This window comes from Xiphophorus hellerii, chromosome 22, assembly GCF_003331165.1.
Source record: "Xiphophorus hellerii strain 12219 chromosome 22, Xiphophorus_hellerii-4.1, whole genome shotgun sequence".
Classification (NCBI taxonomy): Eukaryota; Metazoa; Chordata; class Actinopteri; order Cyprinodontiformes; family Poeciliidae; genus Xiphophorus; species Xiphophorus hellerii.
The window spans coordinates 5506733-5531681 of record NC_045693.1 but is presented as its reverse complement, the minus strand read 5'-3'; the positions used below and the strand labels follow the sequence as shown (position 1 = coordinate 5531681).

General features: G+C 38.0%; 2 protein-coding genes across 3 annotated transcripts in view; one reads left to right on the top strand and one right to left on the bottom strand.

Annotated features, from left to right (window-relative positions):
* inpp5a (inositol polyphosphate-5-phosphatase A) overlaps positions 1-15082 on the top strand; it is a 170930-nt gene extending 155848 nt beyond the window's left edge. Inside the window, exons 13-16 of one of the 2 annotated variants that reach the window (XM_032552962.1) lie at positions 5326-5437; positions 10487-10582; positions 11971-12007; positions 13387-15082. In XM_032552962.1, coding sequence (XP_032408853.1) covers positions 5326-5437; positions 10487-10582; positions 11971-12007; positions 13387-13424 — 283 coding nt within the window. In that variant the 3' untranslated portion in view covers positions 13425-15082. Of the gene's footprint in view, positions 1-5325; positions 5438-10486; positions 10583-11970; positions 12059-13386 lie in introns of both variants that reach the window. The other variant, XM_032552961.1, reaches the window with a different exon arrangement.
* Positions 15083-15729: 647 nt separating this feature from the next.
* On the bottom strand, positions 15730-19372 carry nkx6.2 (NK6 homeobox 2). The gene is made up of 3 exons (XM_032552963.1): positions 18601-19372; positions 17580-17752; positions 15730-17466 (listed from the first exon to the last, which is right to left on the bottom strand). Exons 1-3 carry the CDS (start codon positions 19019-19021, stop codon positions 17215-17217), a joined length of 846 nt encoding a protein of 281 aa, XP_032408854.1. The 5' UTR covers positions 19022-19372; the 3' UTR covers positions 15730-17214.
* Between the last annotated feature and the right edge of the window lie 5577 nt (positions 19373-24949).

The window sequence follows — 24949 nt, the reverse complement described above, 5'->3', positions numbered from 1 at the left end:
ACCTAAAGGTCGGGAGGTGAAACTGATAAACGCTTGTGTCCTCAATGCATAGAAAGCTTCTCATGTTTTCAAAGATTCAGGAAGTGAGAGTGTGAGGCTAAATGTTCCACTGCTGTGATGAAGCTTAATGTCAAGAGAAACATGAAGCTATACCTGCTAGTTTCTGGCTGTTTTCTACACCTTATCTATGAACAGGCCTCTTCCTTGCGCCCCTTACCCTCTAAAGGCCTGTAGAAATGATCTCACCCTCTCTGTATGAGCATTTGATTGTGAAGACATTAGTTGAACAGCCCTTCTGTTTGCCCCACATATGAAGGAAGCTGCCTGTTTTCTGCTCTCTGACAGCCGTGCTGCTCCGTAGCAGCGGCACGTGACTCCGTTTAAGGAGCGCCACCGATACAGTGGAGCCACAACATTGTGTTAAAAAGTGCTCCGCTGTGTGTGTGTGTGTGTGTGTGTGTGGTTTGTGTTGGCTGCTCCCGGCGTTACGGCCTGATCTACTGAACAGGAACATTGTTTTACAAGCAGCAGCGCATCCATCATTCTAACTACTGGAGAGCCAGTGGAGATGATGAGGGGCGACTGTGGCGATTACAGCGGAAGATTCGCTGCTGTCATATATCGTCGCCTCTTGCCTGAGACGACGCTTCTTGAGACGAAAGCTTTGTTTAAAGCGATCTTGCTCAGAGAGGCTTAAATGGACGCCATCTGTCCCTCCCTGTCTTCATTTAGATCAGCTAAAGGCAGAAGTTGTCATTGCTGAATCCCAGAAAATCTGCAGGGCAACCAATGGCGTTGCACTCTGTTTGCGCTCTTCTGTGACAACGTTGTGCCTGTGAGCCTCCCAGCACAACACATTCAGCGTTATTGATAGCATTTGGCTGATCTTCTTGAAGCTTTGTGTGTGTTGTGTTTTACCAAGCTTCCCCTGACAACCACAAGCAAACATAGATGTGGAGAGGCTACGAGTCATTTGAAAGCAACGGATTCCTACTTCCAGCCAATCCCATCAATGCTAACGCCCATGACTCGCATATAAAAACTCTTATCTTTGGCTTCCTGCCCTACCTATATCCTCAAGTTTATATTGCACTCATTAAATACTCAGTAAGTGAATAGTCCACTGTTTGGCCTGTCACTTTTTCACCATATAAGGCTTTTGCTTTGGAGATAAGAGTGTCTGCTCTTCACTAAATGGACTTTAAAATCAAGAAAAGAAGAAAAGACAGCTTCATAAAAATGCACTGGGTGTAGCTACGTTAGATATAATAGAGCAATGTATACTCAGGGCCTGTCTAACTTTTGCATATTTTGTTTCATTGCAAGCACAAACTTTTATGTACACATTTTATCCCAATTAAATACTTTATTGGGATTTTATGTGACAAGAAAGTGAGCTGTTTATTTTTTCAGATTATTTAAACACTAGGTTTTAAAACAATATCCTATGAAGGGATACGATTCATTCATTTATTTATTCATTAATAAAGCGCTTCAAAGTACAGTATTATGTGTTTTCCAGGCACATAGTGCTATTTTATATCACAATCAAGTAATTATATTAACTTCAGTTGTTAAAAAAATTATATATTTAAGTTCAGTTCACTTTATTTTGGTAAATTATCAACATTAAACACAGAAAATAAAACTAATACTAATTAACAAACCCATAATTTACCAAAAAAGGAATAGGTTGAAGCCAAAGCTTATACTTACCTACCCTGTTCAAATATTTAGCAGCCTACTGTCATAAAAGATGGCTATATATTTCAAATATGGCTCAAAAGATATTTTTCTTTGTAATTTAACGCCCTGAAATTATGCTTCTGTCCCTTTTAAGAAATTCCTGCTCTGTCTGAAACTCCACCTTCAGAAAGTCATCACAACATCGCTCCTCTATTAACCTGTTTACAATGATTTTACCAGTATTGCACTCAGAGGTTGTTGTGCGCAGTTTCAGCAGGTGTTTGCTAATTGCTGTTGGCTAGTCTAAAGGAGTTAGTGAGGTAGAAACTTTGATGCTTGGAAACTGCGACTCTGAGGAGAAGCTGCATCTGGAAGGCGGGACTAAGTTCACCCAGGCATTTTGCACATCTAATGGTTGCCACGGGAGATTAAAGGAATCAAGGCAATACTCCAGTGGTGAGGGAATAGCATTACAACATTATGTAAAGCTTCAAAAAGTTGATTTTACATTATACTGTCCCTTTAAAAATAAAAGGCAACCATACCGCAAACATTTTCAAAACTATCGGATACCAATTTGATTTAGTACCACATATGGGAGGTTTTGGGGGTGAAAAGATCAGAATTGAGCCGTTCAGACTGCCGTGAAAAAATTAGATATGGGCAAAAATAATCAGATTTGAAATCCAATATTCACCAGATGCTCTTTGTCCAATCAGACATGAAAGAATGGGCAAAATGTCAGTATCTGGGGCAAGAAGATCTAAAAAGATAAACTGAAAAACATCAAAGTTTGTGGCTGTAATCTGGACAAAACGTGAAAAAGTTCAGGTAGTATAAACGCTTTTGCACTGTATATAAATATTGCCTCCCAGGTTGCTGGGTGAGGCCAGGTTTCACCCCGTAGGTCGGGGCTGTCCTCACCTTGCCAGGTTTTTTTTTTTCTACTGTTGCAAGACAAACAAGCTGACACCAGCAGCAACACATGTGAGTAATGTGCCAGCAGCCAAGTCAAACATTAAACCCTAAACCAAGCATGAATGAATGAGCTCTCCATGGCTGCTAGCAGGGTCCTGATAGGAGGCCGTACACACATGTATCATCTGCAGAGTGGCCGGCTGCACAAAAGAATGGATTAACTGTACAGTCTCAACAACAGGCATCCATCAAAAGACCTTTTTCAGTCTCCACTTGAACATATGCTTATTGTTAAACCTGATGTGACTGGCGTTACATGCACAACTCTGGGGAATATTTCATTCATAATCGTGGGTGTTGGAGTCATTTTTCCATGTTTGATTTGTGTCTGAGAGGTTTTAGCTATGCTGTCTCTTCCCAGCCACACACTGCTAGAAGTTATCAGCTGTAGCTGAATAATTAGAATAATTAGCCTTGCTGTAACCCACACACCCGACAGTTTACCCTCCAAGATAAGTTTGTGAGTTTCCTTATCGGACGCATCAATCACTTTGCTGTTGCATTCATGTTGGACTCAATGGAGGGTGCGGTAGCAGAAAAAGGAAGTATACACCTGCAAATGTAGAGAATGGGAGTTTAATGGTTACAGCTGAGTGTTTTTAATCATTTTCTTTACAACTCGCCATCATCAGAAGTGACCAACCTGTTTTGTTTGGTGGAAGTTATCCAGCGGGAGTTCATTGTTTGAAGTAGGTGAAGAGGGAAACTTGATTTTCTCTCTATTTGTTTAACACCAAAATGACCCCAGTCTTGTTAGTCAATAAAGCTCAGAGACCAACCCTGAGTGGTGGGTTGTTCTCAGGCCGTCACCTCAGAAAGTGGCAGCATTCAGGCCACCCTGAAGTGAAGCGGCTCTCAAAGCTCTTTGAAGCCTTTGCTCTTTTCCACCCTCACTTCTGTCTGATCCATCTTTATCCCCTCTCCTCCCGCTCTCTATCTGTTTCACTCATCCTATTCTTCATGCTCTCTTTTTATCCCAGGATCACTCCTTCAGACCTTTGATTTGCATGTCAAAACCTCCATGCCTCCCACAGCCCCCTGTTCCCCCCTGGGTTTGAATGTTATTAATGCTAATTGGAGGCGGGGAACTCCTTTAAGAAGTCAGCAGGTCTGTTTGTACACCTGGTGGGATGCGCGTGGGTGTGTGTGTGTATGAGCCAGAGACATCTTCTGGTTTAAGGTGCAGGTGCATGAGTAGAATTGAAAAGTAGGTATTGTCAACATTTATTACACACAGATGACAAGTATATATGACAAGTATTTGATTCTAAGTCTGTCGCAATAAGCAATTAATCAATTTATCAATTATTTGCATGGTAAATTAAAACGAGTTCAATCATTTCCATTCTTATTATTGACATTTTTGAAGGGCAATTTTATTTTACAGGCTTCATAATCCATTCTATTTATAGTTTCAGTTGTTTGTGGTTTTTATTTCCTTTTTATTTATTGTTTTTTATTGTGTTTTATTTTGGATATTTAAAATGTCTTCCAAACTAAACCAAAAATACTTGGTAAGGTTTATGTTTTTGCAGTATTATATATTTAAACAAAGCTTAATTTTAGATTAAATAGGCCAGAAAACATACTGTGGTCAAATAAAAACATATCTGTTCAATACAGGGACAAGTACTATATATAACTTATGGTAAGATATATTTTCTCATATCTTACATAGCAGTTTCTGTCATTGTGCTGATCTTTACAGCCCAGTGTAAAGTGTATCCTCCAGAACTGAGGAGTGTTATAGAGAAAGTCCTAATGACCACAGAGATGATTATTCTGGTATCAGTTTACATCCCAGCTCTTGTTGTGGTGAAAGAACTAAAAAGAACCGCACTGAAAGATATGATATCCTCCACTACAATGTCCAATTAAGCTATCAAAGCCTGGCAAATGTGATGAATAAAACCCCCAGAGTTTGTGTGTGTTTATTTTACCATTAGGGTATCATTGTCCTCGGAGGAGAGTGGCTCGGTGTTATGCTACAGTTAGCGCGCGTGGCACTGAGGGAGCAAATTGGATTGGTATTACAGTATGTAAGCCTGCTGTTACATCCTGATGAGCGCAGACAAACAAATTGGATTGGTGGCGTGTAAATCCGAAGCAGTTTGATGAGCCGGAGGGGCAAATTGAATTCTCAACAATGTAAATCTGCATCAGCTCGATGGCTTCTCGCCCGACTCCGCCACTTAAATCACGCGATTCTTCCCCCGCCGTTTCCAAGGCACAATCGCTCATGGCCATTTGCTGCGGCGCCTAATCTGTTTTTGATGACCGTGCTGGGGTGTCGCTGTACATATGGGCAACTGAATCTCCCTCTGGCCCGCTCTGCACAAATCACACTCATTCTGTTTTACTTCAGCCGCCGACACACACACACACATGCAACCTGTACATTTGGCAGAGAAAGATTGCTTTGATAGAGCCATCCTCGTGTGTTGATTCAAGTGATTACTCAGATGATTGGTCATATTAATGGACCTCCTGTTTTCTTGTGATCTTTATCTCTGAGATGACAGATGATATTTATTTCTCTTTTCCAACTCTGATTAATACACGTTATGTCTAATGGCGTCTTCTAAGGAAATCATTACCAGGAGTGAATAGCTTTTCCTTTTCATTTGTTGCTCTGATTGTTGTGTTTGTGTTTCTCTGCAGTTATCCGTACAGTGAGGACGTCCATCACGCCAAGCAGTATAACACCACCAGATGCCCCGCCTGGTGTGACCGGATCCTCATGTCAACTTCTGCTAAACACCTGGTTGCTAAGGTGAGCAACTGACCTTTGATTTTAAAAATTTCAACCAACTTTGCTTTTTCATATTTATCCAAAGAATTTGGTCATTATAATGTCACAGTCATAAACGTTAAGTCAAATTTATCTGTATAGCACACTTCAACAACACCATGAAAACTTAACATAGTAACCACTTATGAAAAAAGCAATAAACTTGTAAAATTTGACATTTGATTCTGTCAAATGCCATCATCAAGCAAATAAATATCAAATATATTGATCAATATTCCAGTTTTTATGAATCAAAGGCAATTCTAGAGGGGTGGGTTTTTAGCCTTGCTTTAAATTAACTCAGTGTTTTGGCAGTTTTGCAGTTTTTTCTGGAAATTTGCTTCAGATTAGAGTAGCATAAAAACTGAATGCTGCTTCTCCATGTTTGGTTCTGGTTCTGGAAATGCAGAGTAGACTAGAACCAGAAGACCTGAGTGGTCTGGAAGGTTGGCACAACGACAACAGGTCTTTAATGTATTTCGGTCTTTAAAAACTTTCAGATTATTGGGGCCTCGCCTGGTGCGCTCCCCTCCCCCGATTTCACCTGGTATGACCGAAATCGGGACAGAAATCGGCAGAGTAATCTTGCCATTTGATCCAGATGCTGCAACAAGACAATTACCCTAAACATACAGCCAAAGATATAACAGAATGGGTTTGATCAAGGCATATTGGTGTGTTAAGATGTCCCAGTCAAAGTCCAACAGACACCCTCAGTCCTATTTGAGGCTACTTTTGCAAAGCTGTTAGAGAAAACCCCCTGAAAAGCTCGTTAGTGTCATTGCAGTAATAGGTGTTCTCTCCCAGCTTCATTTAAATGTTAAATGAATGAAACGTTTCCTCTCTTTGTTCCTGAATGTCCTTTTGACCTTCCGAGCCAAGGAACAGTGTTTATCCCAGCACTTATAGAGTTCTGCTGGGCCCCATCTTCTTCATAAAGCCTCGTCTTCCTCAGAGAGTTGAACCCCTGTTTAACTTTGGATCTGCCTCAGAATAGCAAACAGAAGCCAATCTGCCGCCTTTCTGCTCCTCTAACGCTTCCACAGCCACTGCTGCTTTCTGTTTCTCTCCTGACTATTTAATTTGTTTGTTGGATTACAGAGTGATGCTGCGTGCAGCCGAGCAGCATTCACACACATTTGGTTTTACTCCTTGACAAATGCATCTTTAAACCCAAACCAGCCAGGAACCCAATGAAAAAACATAAAATCTTGAGCGTTTTGGACTGCTTAGACTTAGTATTTTAGCCATTTGACTCCTTTTGTGCAGGAAAAGCCCGGCTTTCATCTGTAAATGTGTGTGTGTAGGGGGGCGGGGGGATGCGTGGGTGTGTGTGGGTGTGGGAGAGGTGCAGCAGTGTGTTGTACAGTACCAGTCCACAGCGGGGGGGGGCTGCTCAGGAAGTTTGGCTTTCTTTTGTCTTCAACAAATGAGAAGAAATTCCTTCCTGATCTTTCTTCTCCAGTGACTGAAGCTTCAATGGAGATCTGCAGCCTTCCTAAAACATCAAGGCTGATCTCTGGAACAAAAGGTTGAGAGAACAGCAACTTTAACACACCTACAGTATGAGACATCACAGCGTAATAAAACTGATCTGGTGTTTGCCGATTGTGAAATAATTTAGGTTTAACTTCAAGTGTACAAAAAGTTATTCAGAACAGTTATTATATGTAAAGCAAAGAAGAAACTGGAATTAATCTCTGTTTACAGAAAAAGGTGCTCAGAAAATTTACTAAACACACAAAACCTCAGGCTTTACAAAAAACAAAACCTGGCTATCCACTGTTAAGCATGGTGATGGAGTAGTGGTTCAATGGGCTAACATGAATCACTCCTGACAGCTACAGCTTGACCCAAAAGTCAAAGTCATGATATGACAACGATGCCAAACAGCAAATCTACTGGAGAACAGTTGGAAATGAAACAAAACTACGTGTAAAAATGGTCCAGTCAAAGTTCAGACCTGTACCTGACTGAAATGCTGTAGAGCATAAGATAGATGCGCAGAAACTGGAAATCTGCAAACCTCTTCTTTTTCCCCCATTTTTAATTTTTTCCTTTATTCTTTTCCGGGGTTTTTTATTTTATTTTTATTTTCCTTCGTTTTCTTTTTTTCACCTTTTTTTCTTTTTCTTTCAATTCATTTTCTCCTCCTTTTAAAATTTATTTTTTGTATCTTTTGGGGTTTTTTTTCTTTCCTTCTTCCATCCTTTTCTTTTTTCCTGTCTTCAAACTTTAATTACTTAAATCTATGAAGTAAAGTCAGGTACAACCGTGAGTGAGTCTGAAATCCTGAAACAGAAAACTTTTACTGATTTATTGCTGCTACAGAGATGCTGAAATGTAGGATTTATTTTTGTTTTTCACATTTTGATTTAATAAATAATGTTGGTTTTTATAATATTTGTAGAGCATGGTGGGATGAATTTGTTGGGTTTTCCAATCCTAGGAGAATTGCCAGCTTTCCACTTGAATGAATAAGCCTGTCGCAATAAGTGATTAATCAATTAATCGCATGATAAATTAAAATGAGCTCGATAATTTCCATTCTGATTTATATTTTTTGAAAGGCAATTTCATTTACAGACACATCATAATCCATTTTTTTATGTATGTATGTTTTTTATTTCTGTTTTATTTATTGTTTTTGGTTGTGTTTTATTTTGGACTTTTAAAATGTCTTCCATTTTCAGTGTTAGGTGTTTGTAGTTTATTCTTCTTTGAGGAGGAGGACTTGCATTATTACCCCATTATCAATACATTACTTGAAAATGGTCTCAAGAAAACAATACTATCAATTTATAGTACTGCCAAATTATGACAGACCTAGTTGTGAATAGTCTGTCTCTCTGGAGAATGATAAACTTGAAATACTTTGAAAAAATTCTTGCAGCTCTTCCTGGATTGATAATATAAGTCTATTGCTGCTATCTTTCCATCTTGCCATTGTGTTGGCAAAAATTATAATGCAAATTGCATAAACTGCGATTTATGTGCGCAAAACTTTGTCAATATTCTTCTAATGTCATAAAAACATAATCGTGGAGTTTCCATTAAACAAGAAACACAATTAAAATCACATATGAATAAGTTTGTTGACACCATAAGTCATTAAAATCATGCTGCCCCATGTTTTGGTCCACTACTTCCTGTCCTCTTCTTCGTGGTTTGCGCCAGTAGCAAAACTACATTCGATCAACATTCGATTGTTGATCATGTGACGTACAAAACGTGTTTCCATTGCAGTTTGCAATCAATGGAAACGCTGATGATGATGCTTATCAGGCATTATATTATGCAACTGCTTTCCTTATGTCCTCATTAGTAAAACCCTGAAATAAAGAGGGTGTACTTTCTTTCCCCCTGCCGCTGTAGGTACATCCAGTCTCCTTTATCAACTTAATTTATCAGAATTATGTTAAAGGTGATTCTCCCTCACAGCTGGCTGCTTGTTTGCTTTTCTCGCCCTGAAGTGCCGGCTAATTGCTGGTAATGCAAGGCCGGAGTGGAACAGTTTAGTGCTTTCGCAGATTGGCTGATGATTCACCGAGCGCCCACTCTCAGGCTCTGAGCGTTACAGATTGTTGAGACATGGGCCCGTAAACAGCCCGGCATGCGGCGTCATCTATCATGGCACGGTCGGTTAACTCGCCATCATGTTATTTTCTGCTTGCCGAGCCCTAACACGCCAAAGGTTGCCCGCTGGCTGCGCGGCGCGGCACCAGCTCCGGGAGCGCCGGTAATGAATGTGTAGCCGAGCGAGCGCTCCCTCCCTGCCAGAGGAGCCCCCGGGTAATTTGTTTATCTGTCTCAAGATTACGCAGCCCGAAAATCCACAATTTTATGCTGCCTTTGTAAATTACCAAGTGTGTGTTTGATGAATGAATCCCAGGCTTGCGGGGAAGGGGGGACGCCCGTCACTTGAATAGAGAGGTGGCGGCTTGCTTGGAGAGGTAGAGAGGTGGAGGCGGGCTGCGCGCTGACCCCGCGCCGCTGCCGGATCGCTCTGAAGTTAATTCTGAATTTGCTTTATCGCTCATTCTCAAACTCCCTCCTCAGAAACAGGACTGCGGATCTGTGTGCGTGTGGCTGTTCAAAAACTCTTTAGTTCAACCAGACGCGCTATGATTTATTCTCCAGTCTGAAGATTCATGAGTGAATAGGCATCAGGCTCTTGGTGTGTGGAGAGGAATCCAGAAACAACATTGTCTCTCACAAAGCGTTCAGATTGCAGTGGGAATGAAGCAAATACACAATTTGGGAATTATTTCTGCTCTTTACTCCTTCTCTCTGAAGGGTTTCAAATCATTTAGATCTAAAATTAAAATAAGAAATTGTAATGTTTTCACAGAGTTAACTATTTTGTGACTTGTTTTAGAATTACACACTCATTCATGTGATATTTTATATAACATGTAGGTCCAACTGATTGTTGCCTCTAGGACATTTTGTCTACATACCTTTTTATACGAAGTATTGAGTTTAAATGTGTTCAACATCAAAACAGTATGGATTTGCAATGTCGGCTTTTATCGTGCAACTAAAGAAAAGGTATTTCTCCAATGCAATTTACCGCACAATCGTAGCTAGCCCTATACAAAAACCAGGTATTAAATACCAACTGATGATGGCAGGGTTAATACTTTTCTTGACCAGTAGCTCTATGTTGTTTCCCCGAAAAAAACTAAAAACTCAAAAAACTATAACTTCATTATTTTCAAATACTTCAGTATTGTTTACATTCATAAAAATCCCCCAAATATTCTAACAACTCAAATGAATAGAAAAAATCACTTGAACGCTTAAAACTGCTTAATAATTCAAACACCAAATAATATCCATTAATACACAGGGGAAGCTAACATCTACAGTGTTAATTACTTCCAGCCAGTCAGTACCAAGAAAAATAAATGTCACTCCTGGATTGGCTGCTTTGCAAACGTTGTTGCCTCTGTAACCAAAATGTGTTTGTCTGTGTGTGTTTCTGTTGGTTTTGCAGCACTAATACGTTTTATTTTTCTGTCTCTGCAGCCAGAAGATGAGAGAGAGGAGGGAGAGCAGGAAAATGAGGAGAATTCAATAGTGTATGATAACATTGGGCCAAATGTCTGCATGGGGGACCACAAGGTAACACCAGGGGCTCCAGCCATTTTTCTCTTTTATTGTAAATGAATCTCCCTTTAAATGTTGTTGAAACTGGCAAGAAGTGGAAGAGGCTTTCTGAGAAACGCCTTTTCAAAGTATTGTTAAATAATGTCTTATGACCTTGTGGATTTAAAAAAAAAACAACTTGCAGTGCAAATACATTTCTCTGCATCAGCATTTTATTGCAAAACATGTTAGGGACATTTTTTTGTCAATGTGATCTAATGTAGAGCAGTTCCAAATTCCAGTCAGTTTTGATCTTGAGGTGTCTGTAGAGGGATTTTATTTTTCATCATCACATTGAGTCCAAACATGCACTTAACCCAACAAAAATAATAATTCAGCGAGAGAAAATTTAGGTTGTTTGCCCATCTGATAGTCCAGTAGATTCGGCTTGATTGGGAAGTAAAGTTGCAACATTTGTTACATTTTCAGTTAGTGCAGTTTGCTTTCACAATTACTGTCTTAAATGAACCAAACTGATTGAAAAAGTTTTTCCCCTCCTCGCCTGTGATGGCGCTGCACCAAGATCCACTGAATTAAACAACATGAAAACCTCTGAAGAAGAAGCATAACTTCCTCCTGTGCAAATTGTAATCAAATATGGAATAGCGTCAGATTTTAGCAGTTGTAGGATTTCTCTTTTGTCTCTTGTCGTTAGCCATTTCTCCCGCTAGCACTAGACTAGCGTGTTTGTTTTGGATGCATTTACCCAGAATGCCCTGCGCTTTAGTCCACTTCCTGCTTTCGGAAGAGTTCAATTCATCAGAACAGAAATCTATGTTTTTAGATGGACCATTGTTGCCTTTTTTCGTCCACATAAGAGTTCAATTTTGCATTCACGCCTCCCCAAATGAACTTTCTGGACAAACGAAGTAGAGTTGGATTAAAGCGGATTAAACAGGGCTGGTGTGAATGCACCTTTAGATTTGCAGTGGCCTAGTCAAAGGCCAGAACTAAATCTGATTGAAAACCTGTGGGGATCATTCTGTGGACAACATATTTTCTCACAGTCTTAGGAGTTTGGAGAAATATTGCATGACAGAGTACAGAAACACTTTAAATGTGGACAGAGGTGCCTTAAGTTAAATCTGTTCTTATGCAAAGGCACCCTGGACACTAAAAAAAAAAAGAACTGCAGCAGCCTCTAAATCACACATCAGTGCTAAAATCTTGGCTGCCTCTGTTTAAGAAGTGTCCAGTGTAGTTGACACTCAGGCCCAAAAATGTGCGGTGCTGCTGTGTGAGTTTAACCTGCATGTTAAAGGTGCTCAGAGGTCAGAGGGCAGCAGCGAGTCCTCTTCCCACAGAGCAACAACTCTCCGGTTTCTTTGTCCTGACTGTGGTTTGTCTCCTTCCCCCCCCACCAGCCCGTCTTCTTGTCCTTCCGATTACCAGCGGGGAAAGGTAATCCTTATGCATGTACCTGCAGATGTTGTGTGGTGCTGTGATTTCGTGGTAAATATCATTTTTCGTTTCTTTATTAACATTCTTCCCCATTGTTGCAACTGTTTGCTTTGATTGGCTTATGTTTTCTCTGCCATTATCTCACACCAAAGTACTTGTAAGAGCAAACGTTTCCTGTCTGAAGAGTTTTTATCCAGAGATAAAACTTCAACTGTTGAGAACTTAAAATGCCTCGACCATTTTAAGATGCTTTCTTACAAGCTAGACTTTAATTTTTTTTATTCTAACCCGTGAGCGAATGTCCTGTAGGTCAAATAGTGCAAAAGTATTCATACTACTTGGACCTTTTCCCATTTTTTCACCTCACTATCACAAACAGAAGTATTTTGAAGTTTGTGATCAATAACTGCAAAAACACAAAATCTTGTCAAAAATATTTGTCTAATTTCTAAAGCAAATGTCTTAGTACACTTAAAATGAGACAAATAACTTTGAAGTAACTTTTCAGCAAGATAGATAAGTTTGTTTTAAGTCTATAATTATTTAATATAAACAAAAAAGTACTAGTTCCACTGGTAGATTTTTTTTCACTTTAAACAGGAAAAATATTTTGCCATAAGAATAACTTGTATTTTTATCTATATTTGAGAATGTTTTACTTGAAAGAAACTTATTTATCTTGCTAAAAAGTTACTTTTTAGTTAGTCTTGTTTTATTTCAAGTACTCCAAGATATTTGCACTAGGAAGACAAAAATCTTTGGTAGGATTTTGTGTTTTTGCAGTGATGGAGTTAAATACAAAAACCAGTAGAAAACTTGAGACTAGAGCAGGACAGCGACCCTAAAAATGAAAAATAAATAAATCAAAGTCTATTGAAGTGTTAGAATGGCCTAGTCAAAGTTCAGACATAAATCTAATGAAGCCTATGGTGGGACTTGAAAATTATGGAGAAAAAAAATTCACTGGAGTTTGTGGTTGTGATGTTGCAAAATGTGCAAAAGTCATGAATACTTTTGAAAAGCATCCTAACTCTGCAAAAACACAAAATCGAAGTATTTTGGTCTAGTTTCTAGTGAAACTGTCTTAGTACAGTTGGATCAAAACAGAACTAACTTACAAGTAACTGTCATGAAAATACTGGAGCTTGATTTACATTAATAATTCCTTAATAATATTAAGGATTTTTTACTTAAACTACCTCCGATATCTTACTGAAAAGCTACTTCTAAGTTAGTTTTGTCTTATTTCAGGTGCACTAAGATATTCGCACTAGAAACTGAGCCAAAAATACTTGATACGATTTTGTGTTTCTGCAGCAAATACTTTTTAAAATTTAAGTGTAAATGTTTTATCTTCCTTTTTTTCTCCTCTCCCACAGGGAATTCTTGCCAAAGGGAGGTAGAACATATTCCATGAAGAGCCTGAAAAACACATGCATACACACCCACGCACACCCACACACACGCCTGCACACCCAGTTTGCACAAGCACACCCCGAAGATCCCAGACAAGCTTCTTTTATTTTCAGCGGCGCTGAGTTTTCCGGACGGCTCATCCGTGCCGTTTTCTCTCCATAAAACACTTGTCGAGATGCGGACGAACACCCGAGGAGGGCCCCGGCTCCGTGCGACAGACGCACATTGCTGACCTCACCGTTGCCATGCAACCCTATTCCCCAGAAGAAGAAGGAGGGAAAAAAAGACAATCAGGGCGATGAATAAGCCACCCTTTTTTTCCATGCCACAGCCTCATTTCCAAAACTCTAATCCCAATCAGTCATACTACATGCTTTTAGACAGTTTACTGGCCATTTTTAGGTATGCCTAAATGTATAGAAGCTACTTTTCAAACAATATGTAAGGTGTTAAACAAAAAAAAAAACAGAAAAGATAAGAAAAATGTGCAATGCAAAAAATGTTGTATATCCATATTGTTAGGTTTATTTGTACATTTGACAGTATAATATAGAGCCTTGGATGGTTTTAGTGCAGTTCTCTGACCAAACTTCACCGTCCCTGTTGGAATAAGTAGGACTTCTGATCTTAGTTTATTATGAAACTATATGAAACTATATACTTTTCATCCTGTTGCCTGACACATCAGTGGACTTTTTCATTTTATATGCTGTACTTTTTAAAAGAGATAATTTATGGTTCGCACCAAAACGTTTGTGCTGCAGCGTGCGCAGACACCGAGCGAGCGGGAACGCTCGGATAAGTTCAGGAAGAAAAACTCTTCTGTGATTTATTGCCTATCCAAGAATGTTTTAAGCAGTGCCATAGACCATTCAAGTATATTTTATATATATATATGTATATGTATGTATATATATATAAAATATATATAAGATAATGTTTGATATAAATAGCACCCTCACATTATGTCATTATTATTCCTACTCTAACTTATTTCTATAATATTATGGTTCTGAATGTGATATTTTAGGTAGGCTTGGGTGTCCCTTTAAGATGTAAACTGTTTTTGTTTTTGTTTTTGTTACTGCATTGTGGTGCCAAGTATCCTACACAGACATAAAGTGTGTAAGAGTTGAGAAATATCATCTGTAAAGGTGTTTATTTCCAAATGTAAGACTCTAAACCCAGAAGAAGAAGAAAGCAGGGAGATTTTCTGCTTTTGCTGTGTGGAGCCCCCAGGACGAGCATTAAAGGGGGCAACCGGAGACGGCAGCGTTTTTATTTTTTCCTTTTATCGCTTTCATTCACCACACTACAGGTTTCGGACTGTTTGAAGCCGTCAGACCGATTCTTTGTGATTTCTTTATTTGTTTCATCTTGATGAATCACAGCAAGTGGAGTTTTTAAATGTTTTTTCTTTTCTTTTTTTTTGTGCCTGCCGGAGAGTTAATGTCTTTTGTTTGTGTTGGTTTGTAGGCAAAAAAGAAGCTTGTTTTTGTTCCTGCTGGTCATTCTGAGTATTCTGTAGGAGTTTAAGCCACAGTTGTTTTTTTCTTCACTCCATCTTATAAAAGAGATTTTATTCTAGCCCCTTCTGGAAGGCCTGGCCTCTATTGTAGGTGATGCAGTTCTTAAGCAATAAAAACCATTAGAGCTCAACTCGTGTTTTGTCTCTTTAATCGTGTTTCTTTATTCAGAAGAGACTCACTTTATTGTATTTTAGGTTTTGCATGAGAGATTAGAATAACTACATATTAATTAGATGTTTTATTACTTCATTGTCTCCAAGTTAGTTTTACCAATGAACTTTCTATAGAAATTGTAGAGATGCATGTAGACAAAATTGTGAATAGGTGTATAAATAAACAAATCATGAAGAACACATTTATATCTTTATAAAGATACTTTGAAAAAAAAAATTGTAGACATTTTTAAAAGTATTAAAAATTTTTTATTATTAGTCTAATATTTGAAATAAATTTTAAAATATTTTTGTTGATGGCAGGTTTATAACCAAAATTAAGAAAAATAAATTAATTCCTGATTGGCCTGATGAGGCCTCAAATTTATGAGGTCAGCTGCAGTAGCAGGTATCTTCCACAGAGGGCGCTCTTCCGTCCAGCAGCACCACCTTACATTTACTGTGAACCACCAAATGCTAGTTTTCTTCCTTAAATTAGAATATATAGAATAATCATAATATGTTAGCTATTTCTAAAAATGTGAATTTTTTTCCATAACTAATATTTTGTTCCATTTTCTATATATAAAGCCCACTCACACAAAAAAATAAAACATAACAAAAAGCTTGTTAAATAATTTATTCATAATACAAAGTCTTGTTTTTCCTTCCTATATTCTTCCTGGAAGCAATAATACTTTTTTTTTTAGATCAACATAATTAAAGATGCTGCAGTTTTATGGCCCGCTCCATAATGAGGTAAAACTCAAACTCTTCTGAATGAAAACAAAGGGAAGATGTTAAAAGAAATGGTTTGTTTCCGTCTTTTTACAGTGATTATTTACAGCAAGTATTTTCTGCCTGCACTTCTCTGCGTGAAGAGTTGAATAAAAGGTTGAGAAAACGGATTAAAAACGTAAACAGCGGGTCAAATAGCTAAGGAAGGGAGAGAGACATGAAGTTTGAACCAACATAACCAGTATAAAATATATACAGTCTCACTTCACTCATCCCAAGCAGACAACCCCCCTACACTCCCAAAAACAAAAGGCATAATAACTTTAGCTTTTTTAGCACAGCAGATTTACCCTGGTTAAAGTGAGCTTCAGAACCTCACAGGCCCGTTTACACCATGCGTCTGCGATCCGGATCAGCACGGAGGCAGTGTGGCGAAAAAAACATGAAAAACAGCTGACAACAGATGGGTACTGCAGAAAAAAAGTTACTTTAAAGCAACAGAAATGAGAAATTGAATTGGAAGAATTTAGATTATTGTTGAGACTTTTCCTGGTCAATACCAATTTTTTAAAAGGAATTTTTAACAAAATAATCCCTGTTTATGCAATAAAGTATACATCTCTAGCCCTAAATTTGATATATATTAAACTGAAAAAAGTGCATCAAAGTGCAAGTTGTTGGTTGATGTGTTAATGTGCCAACAACAAAAAGTAGCAATTCTTAGTTTTAATGCATTTAGCAAATCACTGAATCAGAGACAATCAATGAAAAATCGGCTAATTCCGATTCCTGGACTGTTGATTGGTGCATTTCTAGTTGGGGAAAATGCTTTGATGCATGAATAAGGATGATATTTCTATTTTACATTGGATTGAAAACTAACAAAAAAAGTTGAATATCAATTTTCTCTTTTTTTATGCATTTTATTCCTGTATTGACCAGGAAAAGTCTGATTGGTGCATCTCTAATAATAATAAAAAAAAACAAAAAGTCCTGAAGTACCCTGGAACTTTGGGTTATTATTGTTGAATAAATGAGTGAGTCTCGCCGATCCAGATTTAATATTGTGTTTAAATTTGCCGCTGCAGTTAAAACTCCCACTTGGCAAGTTTATTCCTCAGTTTTACTGTCCTCTGCACCGACAGAAACTTGGCCTCAGTTTTTTTTTTTCCTTCAAGTTCAGCTCGTACGAGGAGTTCTGGAGCGCCTCGTGTCCAGTGAAGATGAAGCCCCTCTCTCTGGCATTTTCTCTGCCCGAGCAAAATGAAACAAAAAAAATAATAAATTGCGCTTCCCATCAGGCGCAGGTTGCTATATCAGGTGGGAACTGAGTGGGACGGGTCTCCGGCGCCGGACCCCGCTGCTCTGTCCATCACAAGGTGTCCGAGCTGTTACTGCAGGGGCTGATCAGCGCCAGGTTGGTGGTGGCCTTGTGCTTCTTCAACAGTCTCGTGATTTTCTCGTCGTCGGAGTTGGGGTCCAGCGGCTTGTTGTACTCGTCGTCTTCCTCGTTGTCCGAGCTCTCCTTCATCTTCTCCGTCTCAGAGTCGTGCTTCTTCTTGGCTGAGGCCATCTCCGCGGCGTGCCTCTTCCTCCACTTGGTCCTCCGGTTCTGGAACCAAACCTGAGGCACAGGGCAGAAAAAAAAATCTAATAAATGAAGCAAATATTTACCTATTATCTGTTACAGTGGCTGTGAATTTTAATTCATTTTTAAAAAGACGTAATTCTGTTTACCTTTACTTGACTCTCGGTCATTCCTAGGGAGTAGGCCAGCCGGGCTCGCTCGGGTCCAGCCAGGTATTTGGTCTGCTCGAAGGTTTTCTCCAGAGCAAAAATCTGCTGTCCGGAAAACGTCGGCCTGGAGTGTTTCTTCTTGCCGTCTTTGTCCACCATGAGGTTAGCCTGAGCTGCAGAGCACAAGACAGAAACATGGAGGGGGAAATAAATTCAGAAAACTCCTTTAATTTGTGCTGTCAACAAAAATATTTTCCAGATTGTATTGCAATATATCTATTAATTAAAATACATATATGCATTTTTTTTTTTAATAATTGTGATTTAAGCTACATCCCTGTCTGCTTTGTTAGAGTGAAAAACTCAACAAAAAGTCATCAGAGGAACTTAAAAACCCATCAATGGAAATGAATAAATATATAAAACTATCTATTTAAAATTAAAACATTATCTTTTAAAACGTGTTATTTTAAATCACCTGCACTGTATTTCAATTAGTAGTTAAAATAGACCACCTTTAGTTTGACAGTTTTACAGTTAATATGCTGCAAAAACATAATAGATTTAATTGCATGTTGCACTGCTTTCGCCTATTCCTGTTCTCCGTTTTTAAGACTTTTATTGTAAAGCGTTTTGCACAAATAAAATAAAAAAATCAACTTGTTCTAGTTTGTGCGGGTAACTGCAATAATACCTGCATAAAGCCGACAAATTAAATGTTATAATAATTTGGGTGATCTAGAGCTTTCTAAGGTTGTGTAGTAAAATGTGTATAAACGCTACAATATTTTAGACACAAAATAGTCGATAATTCAAAATAAAAACTAATTTACTCAATGATGAAAAAAAATTAAATATTATAAGATATTTCAGGGTAAGACAGAAAATCTAATATATACAAATTAAACCACAATAGCTCCAGAAAAACTACATTTACTGAAATAACAACTAATAAGCAAACATCCAGGCACGCAAATAAAATAAATAATTTTAAGAAAGCCATTTAATGAAGGATGCTTACTTGGACACGGAACCCGCGGGTCCCTCCACGGGGCCCCCTGCATCACCCCGGGCCAGAAGATGGGCGCCCTGCCGGGCAGCTCGGCCAGCGGCTTCGGGTACCGGGACACCGCGGGGCTGAAGTACATCCCGGCCGCTGTGGTCGCCGCCAGCCCGTTTATCCGCGGGAAGCCGGACAGCAGCTGCCCGGCGGTGGTGATGGGTCTCCCCAGAATGTCGCTTATTCCATGCGGGGTTCCCCCGGAGATGTGCGAGCTGAGGTTGGACAGCGAGGGCGCCTTGAAGCCCGCCGGGCTCTGCTGCAGCGCGTACGGGAACAGCGACGTCTTCATCTCGGTCATGTTGTGCAGCGCCGCCAGCGGGGTGCTGCCCAGAACGAACGCACTCTGCCGGTTAGCGTCCATCTGCCCGACCGCTAACATTTGTAAACATGAACCACCGAACTCACTTCAGTGGAAATAAACGACTTAAAGATTTTTTTTTTAATTACTATTAATTTAAAAAAACGCGCATTTGTCGCTTTTCCTCCCAAAGTATCCTGAATGTCGAAGGAAGGAAGAGTCGGGAAAAACTTCTTCTCTCCTGGGAAGTTCAGACCCGGATGAAACCCCCCCTCAAAGTGTCTCTCCGTGTTTGTTTAGGTCGCAGTCCGCCGCAGGAATCCTCGCCAAAGTCAGCCGGTTCGATGATGTTTTTAGTGGTTTTGATGGGAACCATTAAAGAGTCTCCTTTTCATCCCATAAATTGACTCTCTCTCTGCTAGAAGGGAAGCGGGACTCACTGATAACATCACAGTCAGCTGCAGGCGCTCCATTCTGATTGGATACCGCTGAGTGATACTGCATTCTGATTGGCGGACACGGAACCGCCGTTGATACGTTTTACCCTAATGCTGTGTTCATGTACCGTCGGAAATATAATATTTGTTGTTGACTGCACTTGTTTTTGCGGCGATCAGTGAAGAGCCTGAAAACCATTCCCCCCTCTTTCCTCCTTTGTCAATATTTCCCTGCACTTATCTTCTCGTAAGTTATTGCTGCTTATTAAATACTTATATATTTTTTAAAAATCACAAACGCAATCTTTTCGAAATCTCTAGCCACCTGTTTCAAAATAAGACAGATAATGTTATGTAATTAATGTTGACATATGAAGATGCATAATTAGAGGTCTCTGCACGCTTTGTTAATTTGGGATTCTCATTAGATAATTGTAATAATAATTAAAAAGAAAACTTATGGTCATTTGATTTGTAATTTTAAATACAAAATATGAAACTAAGATGCAATCTCGTCTAGAGCACAAATAAAAATGTGACATCTTTTCATAAAAACAAAGGCAAAGTGGAACAAAAAAAGTCTAATTTTCTGGCGCTGCCCCTCGTGACGTCACTGTCCACCAGGACATCAGGCTTGCATGCAATTAATTAAAGCAGCAATTCTTCATATACGCAATCTTGTCTAAATTATAAAAATGGGGCATATATATTCATTTTAAGGGTTCTAGTTCATATTTGTGTTTTTATGTGAAAATATTTGTGGTCATCTTTAAGGTGTACAGAACAAACAGCGCCTCCTTCAGGTATAGGTAACAACGGCAGCAGAATTAGGATGCGTAAAAAATGGATTATAACTCATCTCTGTTATCCTGTGATTTTTTTATTGTTACTCTAAACATTTAAAAAAAACTAATTTAAGTCACTGATACATTTTGAGACAAATTTTTTTTGTTTTAAACATTTAAACATATATTAAAATGTTGATCAAACTTGTTCTTTGCTTATTTGTAGTTATTATTGTCATTATATATTTGTTTATAACAACTACAGCCACTTATGAAAACATACATGGACCATGAAACCCTGATGCGAATAAATCTCAGACATCATTCATTTTAAAACAAATTATTTTTTAAACTCATGTAGGTCTTAAAGCTTTATTCACAAGAAATTAATCCTTTCTGTCATTGATAGTTATTATCAATAAAAGTAAATCAGTAGAAAGTAACATTTCAGATATTTACATAAGAATAGTCAGATTCGGATGCAGTTTATCCCGCCTTTAAAGCATAGAAATCGCGTCCAAAATTAATAAATACCTCAAGTTATATCTGTAGATATTGGTAATAATTTTTTTTTTTTTTGCTCCAGGTGTCTAAAACTGCTTTGAAATAGTCATACTCAATATGTTTCATGACTTTTTCACCAGTCATTTATTTAGTGATGATGCAAAACATTGTAAATTAAAAAGAATTTTACCTTGTATATCTTATATAAATCATATTACCAATAATAATTCTTTCAGTTGTAACGTGTTAATATTTAGTAATATAAAGCATAATGCCTGGATTATTTTGAAGATATCTATAATGTTTTTCCTTTTGGATAGCCAAATTGAAACATATTACTAACATGACAGCATGTTTATTGATCACAAAGATTTTTTTTTTATCTCATCTAAAATTGAGCAGAAAGTCCTCTAAAGCCAGAGGACGAATGTTGTTAAAGAATGTGATCAGGCATAACATTATGACCACCTGCTAAATAACAGCTCTGAAGGTTTTCTGTGAAATCTGGTGCCAGAAAGTTAGCAGCAGATCTTTTAAGTCCTTTAAGTTGTGGAGGCTTGATTAGATTGAAGTCAGAGGCCGAGTTAATACCTGAAACTTGTAGAACCATTTTTCTGTTTCTAAAACATCGACTTTGAGGACATTTCCATTTACTCGCTCAGATATTCAGGCACTAGAGGCTACCATGATGAATCATCTTTCTTTAGTTCAGCTGTCATTGGTCATAATGTTATGCACGCATATATTACAACAGCTTGCCATACTTTGCTCAGTACTTTTCCGTGCATCTGATGGACATTAGATGGTGCAACAAGTGTTTCTGTAGGAACTTTGTTGAGATTTGAGGTGGAAGATCTTTGGTGATTCAAACGTTTCCACAATCCTTTTTTCTCATATTGACAGCAGCTCTATGCAGCTTTTCTTTACTCCATCAGCACTTCTAGAAGAGAGGGGGTGATACATCTATTTAGCACAATATTTGTTAGTGGTGTGATTGCTCAAAATCTTTCCTATTGAAAATCTGGCTATTTCTGTTCTCTTGACTGTCTTTGTTAAAAATGCTTCTATAATTTTTTTGTCTTTTCAGTTTACAGTTCTGATATTTTCCTGGGGTTACAATGAATCCTCACAATGAGAAATTAGAAACATGCAAATAGAAACAGAAACGGAAAAAACTGAAAATTATCATAAAAATAACCCTAATTCGTTGCCTTATGTGACGTCATGAAAGGTGAGCATGAGAGAAAAGATTTTATCTTGATTAAACTTACATTTCAAACAGAATACAGACCCCCCCCCCCAAACAAACAAACACACTCAGAGAGAACTGTGTTGTTATGTGGATGACAATTTATATCTAAGACGAGTTTGACTTATTTTATAGCAAAGTCTGGCTAGCGGCTTTAAACTTGACGATAGTGTGAGAAAAGTGATGTTGGAGGAGACCGTGAACGCATCATCAGCTGCAGCTACGCTCTACTGAGCTCCTCAGCGCTGCTGGTGATGAGCTCTCTCATGTGGAAGTAGTTCGTTTCTTCCACAGCAAAGAATATTTACGTATGTTTTTACAAGAAACATTAATATAATCAATTTAAAAACGAACTCGAAGGCAGTTGTTAAGAAAACTCCATCATTGGCTTTAAAGTCTTTTTTTTTTTTAGATCTAGAGAGGACGCTGTCTAAATTCCTTTTTCCCTTTCAATTTATAAACCGTTTAGTTAGACTTTAATTTATCATACAGATGAGTTCAAAACAAAACATTTTAATTCTTATTCTAGTTTTCAGCAGAACTGCGCATAAAACGTGTAAAGTCTTTCGTTTAGTCCTAATTTTAGGTGCTCAAAACAAACATGTGATGCTTTTACTTCTGAGTCTGGCTGCGCTGGAGAGAAAGCGCGGCTCCACTCATCACCCTGAGTGCTGTAATATTTTATGGAGATGTGAGGAGCTTGAGAGAGTGAAATATGGCACTGTTAGTGTTTAAAAGGCTCCTGCAAAAAAAAAAAAGCACCTTGCGTCTGATTTCCTCACCGCGGAGAGATTGTGGGTTTTAAGAGGTTTTCAACGCGACGTGATTCACAATTTTGACTGTATTTCTTCAAGCTTTCAGGAGATGCAGCGGACGCGCGTTTTCCAATCCTGTAAATGGCCTTCTATTTCTAATTTATCCTCCTGTATTTTCCTCTGATTGTGTGCATTTATTTTATTATCCTATTTGAAGGTCTTTCTGAAATGATCACGTATCGGAGGAAAATAAATATCTATAAATATGTGACAGACGCGCTGCTCAGCCGCCGTAGCAGGTTAAATGTGGGGCAGATATGGTTCTCCTCCGGAGGGAGACAGATGAGGAAGATTGGTACTTTTATTCCTCCCTCTCGCTCCTCATCTGCAGCCAGAGATGAAGCTTGACAGGCTGGTGATCACTGCAAATGTAACAGTTCAACTCAATGGATGAGTTGGATTTCTGTATCAGAAACCTGCAGGTAACTTAAAGTTTAAACCCAGTTTTATTGTTTTGTATGAACGAAAAGTTATTAACTAATAAGAAAAACTGGGAAACGGATCAAATAGTAAGAGAGAAAAAAAATATTTTAACAACAACAACAACATAATAATAATAATAATAATAATAATAATAATAATAATAATTTTATTAGTGCTATCATAAGACTTGATGTCCATATAAATATTCGTTTATTTTTTTTGAATCGACTCACAGAGACTAACGGACAGCTGGATTCAAATAATTGACAATTATCCAGAGTTCTGGTGGGTTTACTTCCCGTCTCTCTGTGAGTTTGTCCTCAGTAATGTGGTAAAACATTTTAAATATCAGGAAAGGTTCAGAAAACTTTGTTGTCACGAAAAAAAAAGAAAAGAAAAGTCAAACGCACAACGTGTTGCCGTAAGAAAGTCATCCCGACCGGCTTGACTTATAATAGGAAGGGGCAAAAAAAATCAACAGGCGCTTTGATAGTTTGATCAATGGCGCCCTCTGGTGGGAATAATCTGAAACTGCTCAGAGTTATGCCCGTGCTGTATTTAGGGAAATTTGTCTTTTCGTTATTTACTGGAATAAAAAGTAATTTTATTTAAAAATAAATAGTGATCAAAACTTTTAGAATTGTAATGAAATATTTTTATTTGTGAAGTAAAATGAAATTTCTTTATTCAAATCACTTATTTTTTAATCTCACAAAGATGAAAAAGCCATAAGTGACTCTTTGGGTCTTCCACAATGGCCCTTTTGAACGTTGAGTAAAAACTATAAAGGACAAACTAATGTTTTTAAATATAAATATAACAAGAAATGCAGCAATGTTTCACTTTTTTTCATGGAATAATTGAAAAAATAAATTTTCATAAAAGAATGACACTAAAAATGCCAGATTTTTTAAAAGACCTATTTTTATCATAAATTGGTCAGAAAACATATAAATAACTTTGTGGGTTTTTTAAAGAAATAGCAACAAATGTTCAATATTATGAGATCATTAGCTGCTTTTTTCACTCAAGTAACATTTGCAGCTCATAACGAGTTTTAAGTGGGTGGAATTAGGGTTTTTACTCGTTTGAGTGGGAAATGTTTTTGTGTTTTTTTTGTTTTTTTTTTAGTTTTGATCCCTGATGCACTTGCCCTGCGCTCCCGGGGTTGTTAATTGGTTGCCATGGCAACGAGTCACACACTGTTACCTTAACGTTGAGCTCAATGACTGAGAGAGAAAAAAAATAATACAACCACCCGTTTTTCTACATTTTCCCAGAACATCCTTGCACCATTTGTTCGTAGAACGTGGCGCCATTCAGAGGAATCATCAAATAGGATGAAATATTTCATAAAGCACAGGAGCCAAAGTTTGTTAAATTTTAAACCATGGCTCCTACAGCGACCATTAAATTCAATTATTGGCCAATATAAAAGAGAAATTCGCTTTGTTCTCTCTTGTATCTTTACAGAACTGACATAAACCAAACTATTTACAGATTTATATGCAGAGAGAATATATATTTTTACACATCCAAACATCAGCATCTCAGCTGTAAGCCACATTTTATAGAATCCAATAACATCGATGGTCACTCTACTCACCAACTGCCCCAACCACACCAAAATACATTTTTTCTCCTGTTTATTATTTGCTATATTAAAGCAAATATATTCAGCAAATACCGACTCATTCCATAAATTAGAATATGAATGAAAAGTTTCTTTGTTAGTAATTCAATCACCAAGTGAAACACATTATATAGATTAATTAGATTACGTCCATTTTAACATA

Bases quoted from the DNA above. Each gene is read 5' to 3' on its own strand.
- nkx6.2 (XM_032552963.1), bottom strand. From the start codon at position 19,021: ATGTTAGCGGTCGGGCAGATGGACGCTAACCGGCAGAGTGCGTTCGTT. The intron at 17,753-18,600 runs GTAAGCATCCTT...TGTGCTCTGCAG, and splicing joins CCCGCGGGTTCCGTGTCCAA to CTCAGGCTAACCTCATGGTG. The intron at 17,467-17,579 runs GTAAACAGAATT...CCTGTGCCTCAG, and splicing joins TGACCGAGAGTCAAGTAAAG to GTTTGGTTCCAGAACCGGAG.